A 6,000-nucleotide genomic window follows, 5' to 3' on the forward strand; every position below is an offset into this window, starting at 1 on the left:
CAACGTTTAAAATCACTGTGAACATAGCTGAAGAAAAAAATCAGAAGCAGGGCCCCCGAGTCAGGAAAGTAGCATGTATGTGAGGTTCAGAGAGGAGGGAGGGCAGGCAGAGTCAGGCACATCAGGTATGGGAAGCTCACCTGAGTCCCAGGTCCTGATCAAAGGGGCCGTTCTTGTCACTGGAGCAGTTAATAGCTAACTCAATAACCACAATAAGTGTATTCAACTACAGCATCCTGGGAGAACAGTTTCTGTGGTCAAAATGTTTGGGAAAGCATGAGACAGAGTTACCCAGGTTTCCTTCCTGTAGGATGTCCGAGTTTTCCATACATTCACAAGCACTGAGAACCTCCAGGAGGGAGACACAGCATGCACCCGAGGAAGCAGAGGAGGCTGCTCTGTGCAAACACACCCAACACACACAGTACATTAGCTAAAGTCGTGACTATGAATTCTGTTCAAGTAGAGAAATGGGCACCTCAACGAAAGGCGCCAAGGCATATTCAGAAAAGGCGGTTTCTTCTAAAAAAACAAAAAAAGAGAGACATGTTTCGTTCTCCAAATCCTAGAAGTAACCGAGTGATTGACCCTCACTTGCTGAATTTGACAGCTTTACTGAATGAGACTCTCATCTTTGAGGATGGATGCTGGATGTTAAAAACAAACAAACAAAAAACCCAAAAGAAACAAACAAAAAACCAGGTCCTTCTATGGGCCAAAGGCACACAGAGATGAGCACCACCTCTGCTAAAAGTAAAAAGAACGTCCCTCAAAAAATTAAACATTGAATTACCGTTTGACACCGTAATTCCACGTCCCGGTATACACCCAAAAATGTGAAAGCAGAGACTTAAACAGAAATTTATCCACCATGGTCATTACAGCATTATTCACCATAGCCTAAGACATCACGCTAAGTGAAATAAGGCAGTCACAGAAAGACACATACTGTATGATTCCACTCATATGAGGCATCTAGAGTAGTCAAATTCACAGAGACAGAGGGTAGGACAGTGGGTAGCAGGGGCTGGGGAGTGAGGAGTGGCAAGTTATTAAGGGGTACAGAGATTCTGTTTGGGATGATGAAGAAGTTCTGGAAATGGATAGTGGGGATGACTGCTCAGCAGTGCGACTGTACTTAATGACTCTGAAACCCACACTTAAAAATGGTTTCAACGGCAAATTTTATATTACGTACACTTTACCATAATTTTTTTTTTTTAAAAAAGCCAACGAGATGCTCCTCAGCCCTCATGGCTTATGGCGGTTTTCTTTCACAACAGTGCCCACGTGCCCCCTTGCATGGGTTGATGGCTCTCCTGCAGCCCATCAAATCACCCAGGCACTGATGACACATAACCTCCTATTCAGACCCACAAAGGACCACATAAAACTGCACAAGGAGATGGAAAACACGATCCAACCCAGCCTTGACTCATTATGACAACAGGAGATGGGAAGTGCTTAAATTTCACATCTACGATTCCCCCCCCCCCCCCCCCGAAACACACCTGGGACAGTTCAACAGTTCTTGGAGAGCAAGGTTGTAGAACTTTTACAAAAAAGCCAAAGTGACAGATTTATATCTTTTTGGTGGAGACACCAAAAAGCTGTGAGTGGCAGAGATTAGGCAGCCGGGGTGGGGGCGTGGTGTCTGTTTAAATCCGTGAACCGACTTCTTGGAGTTTCGTATATTTGTTTGTCAAACCTATAAAAAGAACTTACTAGTTATGATGATGTACTGAAAAACGATTTATTCAAGACCAGGCCAAGGTCAACCAAAGGAGGTACATACTGCAGCTGAAAATTCTAGGCAATCAGGACCCAGAACAAGAAAAGGTCATGTGCTCTTTGTGTAGCTCTGGAATTGAAAGCCCAAGATTTCTGCCTGAATGAATCTTCGCACCCAACCAGAAGGAAGGGGTCCTGGTAGTAGATGAAGGCTTGTTTTACACACACACACACACACACACACACACACCAATTTTCAGAGTCGGCACCAGCAGGCAGGAGGCTACAGCTGTGCCTAATGGCCAAATGGACATTTAACCATTCAGAGAAGAGTCTGTTCAAACTCCATTTTCAGCAGAGAATGAACAGAAGTCGAGAAAACCGAGTGGTTCCAGGTGAAATGGGCTCCTAACAACTTTTCTAAAAAAGACGTTGCGCTGAAGAGTCTACTCTGAGTGGTCAGAAACATCCAGGGAGTGTTTTCAAAGGCCCAGCAGCCACTTGTTTAAACAAGCCCGCTACCCCACCCCGCTTCCAGCTGGGGAGGATTTGCTCTGCAGAAAACAGATCCCGGCAAAGAATGGATGGTAATAAAGCTAGCTTACCATCTCATCAGCACGGTGTGGCCGCCGCCATTTACCTTCTCACAAGCTTTTGGGGTTAGGGCAGGCATGTTACTCCTGTTTGACCAGTGGAGAAACCAAGGCACAGGGTCTCCCAGGTGAACTACTGTCCCACAATGCTTGTGAGCATCACCCAAGTGCCAGAGGCTTGTCACATAGCTTCCAAAGGTTCGGTAAGGAAAACAGCCAAGCAACAATCAGTTCCACACCTGGAGGAACTCGTGCCAATCAAAAGTACTGATTTAAGGCTGGGTTCTTCTGGCACACTTATTACAGTGAGCTGAGTGTCCCGTTCCGGCAACGGAGGAGATCCTGAAGCCGGGAATGTTTGTGCACTACAGGATAAAATATATCTGTCACACTGGTAGTAGAGCACAGCCCCACTGTCAATCTGTATTAAGTGTGCAAAAGAACACCGGGGCATTTCTAAGAGACGCCCCCTCCCCCCGTCCCCCATTGTAATAGACCATTACCCACCCTTGACTGAAAAATGGAATCATGTGGGAAGCATTCGACAATCCTGAGGCCTCAGATTCTGATGTCATTGGTCTGGGATACAGTCTGGGCATTAGGAGTTTGAAAAGCTCCCACAGGTGATTCTAACGTGTAGCCAGGGTTGGGACCCACAGGAGTGAGAAACTAACAGTTGAATAACTAGTGGAGGGCGGGGAACTCAGCCTCGACTGGGTTATAGGCTGTTTCTTGGATCATGTGATGTTTAAGAAAACTGAAGAATAAAGAACTAGGAATGCCAGGGGCCTCTGTTTTCTTACCTGTAAAGGGTACAAGGCTACCTACTCTGCCCTCCCCAAAAGGTGGGGCGGTCCTGTCGAAAGAGTCAGCTGGTGCTAGGATGGGGAAGAAGAGCTGGTGCTTTGGTGGCGTGGGAGAAGATAAGGAAAACTAGGAGGAGTGGGGTGGGGGCGAAAGGGGACACCGCCTCACCTGCGTCGTAGAAGGCGTCGAGCACGGCTGTCTCCCCAAAGTCGAGCTCCCCGAAGGGCACGAAGGTGAGGTGGGCGCCCTCGGCCTCGCAGGCCCGCAGCAAGCACCGCCGCGCCACCCTGGGGGCTCTCGCTGCGCACGTACACGGCCCGCAGAGCCCGCCGCGGCCCGCCCCCGCCCTCGACTCCAGCCCCCTCGCCCTTGGCCGCCCCCGCCCTCGCCGCCAGCCCCCTCGCCCTCGGCCGCCCCCTCGGGCTCCAGCGGCCACGCCGGCCCCGCCGCGCCGTCGTCCCCCGGCGGCAGCGGGCACTGTGCGGACTCGGCCGCCACCCCGAGCTCCCCAGCCGGGGGAGCCCCGCCGCCGCTCTCCATGTGGCGTCCCTGCGCGCCCTTCCTTGTCCCACCTCCGCGCGAGTGGCCGGCGGCTGTGGCACCTGCTCCTGCGACGCGGGAAGGAAGCTGGGGAACCCAGCGCCCGCCGGTGGCCCCGCGACGGGCAGGCGACGGCGGGGCCCCTCGGCTACACGCAGAAGCCCCGGCCCCGCAGCCCCCCGAGCGCCCTTTGAAGGCTCGGGAGAGAGGGGCGGGGTCTTCGGACGTCAGGGCGAGCGGAGGGCGGGGGGAGGTCCGGGAAGGGCGGCGGGGCAGGAGCCCGCCGGGCGCCCCCTGCCGCCTCCCCCGGGCAGCGCCCTAAGAAGGGCGGATTCACGAATTTCAGGGTTTTGCTGTTGTTGCCGTCCCTCCAGCCTTAGGAGTCCCATTTTTTCCCTCAAAACAATTTGAGGCTTTTCAAGCAGAGTAAAAGCTCTTTCAAAGCGCCAGCTGGATGTAAATCTTCAATTCCAAACTAAATACAGATGTAATGTTAACCCAGAATCGAGATAAGATGCTTATTTAAAATACCTCTGAGTTTGTACTTCTTGTCCCCAGTTGCCAAGAGCATGGCCCTCCTGAGCTCATGCCCTGGAGACCCGCTTGTCCTGACTTTCACTGTGACCTTGACAAAAGCACCGTGATGCACCAGCATCAAATTTTGTTGGCCTGGAAAATAGACTCCAAGTAGCCTGCCTGCCGGATCTAAGAAATGCTGTGAACCCAAAGGGCTCTTTACTCTGGATCTTACCCACCTCACGATTTTAGGCCCAAGTATTAAAAAGTAGTATTACCACTGCAGGTAGTACTTGTATTTATTTAAAAGGTAGGATGCACTGGACGTTGTCACAAGGTTTTCGGGTTTTGGTGGTTTTCTTTTTTTTTTTTTTTTTTTTTGCGGTATGCGGGCCTCTCACTGTTGTGGCCTCTCCCGTTGCAGAGCACAGGCTCCGGACGCGCAGGCTCAGCGGCCATGGCTCACGGGCCCAGCTGCTCCGCGGCATGTGGGATCTCCCCGGACCGTGGCACGAACCCGTGTCCCCTGCATCGGCAGGCGGACTCTCAACCACTGCGCCGCCAGGGAAGCCCGTTTTCATTTTTAATAATAGTTTTATTGAGATATAACTCACAAACCATCCAATTAACCCATTTAAATAGTTGTTAGTTTATCCGCGGAGTTGAGCAGCCATCATCATACTGTTTTAGAACATTTTCATCACCCCCCAGAAAACCCTAGTACCCATCAACAACAGTCTCTCTCCACCTCCCACAACACCCCTCAGCCCCAGGCAACCACCAATCTACTTACTGTCTCTATAGATTTGGCTGTTCTGGACATTTCCTATAAATGGAATCATACAATGTGTGGATAGAGGTTTTCATTTGTTCTGGGTGTGTACCTAGGAATGGGATTTCTGGGTCATATGGCAACATTATGTTTAAGCTTTGGAGAAGCTACCACTGCTTTCCAATGTGGCTCCACCATTTTATATTTCCACCAGCAGTGTACAAGCATGCCAACTTCTCCACACTCTCACCAACACTTGTTATTGTCTTTTTGATTATAGCCATCCTAGTGGGAGTGAAGTGATAGCTCACTGGGATTTTGATTTGCGTTTCTCTTAAAGACTAATGACGTTGAGCATTTTGTTGTGCGCTTATCCTCTATTTGCATAATTTCTTTGGAGAAAAGTCCATTCAGACCCTTTACCCTTTTAAAAACAGGGTGTTTGTCTTTTTATTATTGAATTGCAAAAGCTCTTTATATATTACAGATACAAGGCCCTTATCAGATATGTGATTTGCAAATACTTTCTCCTCTTCTGTGGGCTGTCTTTTTACTTTCTTGATGGTGTCCTTTGCAGCATATCACAAGCCATTTTGACACAAGCAGGATAGGACTTACCTTATAAAACAACACTTTGCCTTCTCTTCATGTTTCAGCAATAATATAGTCCATCCCTCTACCTCACCCCCAAAAGAAAGCAGAAACCGCCAGCATAAATCTTTGGAGAAATTCTAATTCCTGTCCTGGTAGAAATTAGCAATTTCACAAGTGATATCAATGTGCAACCTCTTTTGTAGCCAATGAATGGAAAATGGGCTCTGAGGAAATCTGAAAAAACACACAGGCCAGAATTAGGAAGAGGGAATCTAGAGAAAACTTCCAACACTTCTAAGATTTTTTTTAAAAGTACGATGCTATAAAAGGACACATTTTCTTTGTAACCTTGTAATGCATAATAATAGTAATTTTCCTAATATGCCTGTTCATCTGAGATTAGTTCAATGACTGGCACAGCCTTCAGAAGGGCAGAGATGGCCACTT

The 6,000-nt window shown here is 49.0% G+C and overlaps 1 protein-coding gene across 1 annotated transcript in view; it reads right to left on the reverse strand.

The window, feature by feature from the left end:
• The window catches only part of MAP3K15 (mitogen-activated protein kinase kinase kinase 15), a 143,103-nt gene extending 139,288 nt beyond the window's left edge, over nt 1–3,815 (reverse strand). Inside the window, 3 exon segments of the mRNA XM_029241260.1 lie at nt 3,300–3,406; nt 3,408–3,483; nt 3,515–3,815. Of these exon segments, the coding sequence (XP_029097093.1) occupies nt 3,300–3,406; nt 3,408–3,483; nt 3,515–3,671 (340 nt within the window). The 5' untranslated portion in view covers nt 3,672–3,815.
• Nucleotides 3,816–6,000: the final 2,185 nt, after the last annotated feature.

This window comes from Monodon monoceros, unplaced genomic scaffold (genome assembly GCF_005190385.1).
Source record: "Monodon monoceros isolate NGI ecotype Baffin Bay Population unplaced genomic scaffold, NGI_Narwhal_1 Super_Scaffold_22, whole genome shotgun sequence".
Taxonomy (NCBI): domain Eukaryota; kingdom Metazoa; phylum Chordata; class Mammalia; order Artiodactyla; family Monodontidae; genus Monodon; species Monodon monoceros.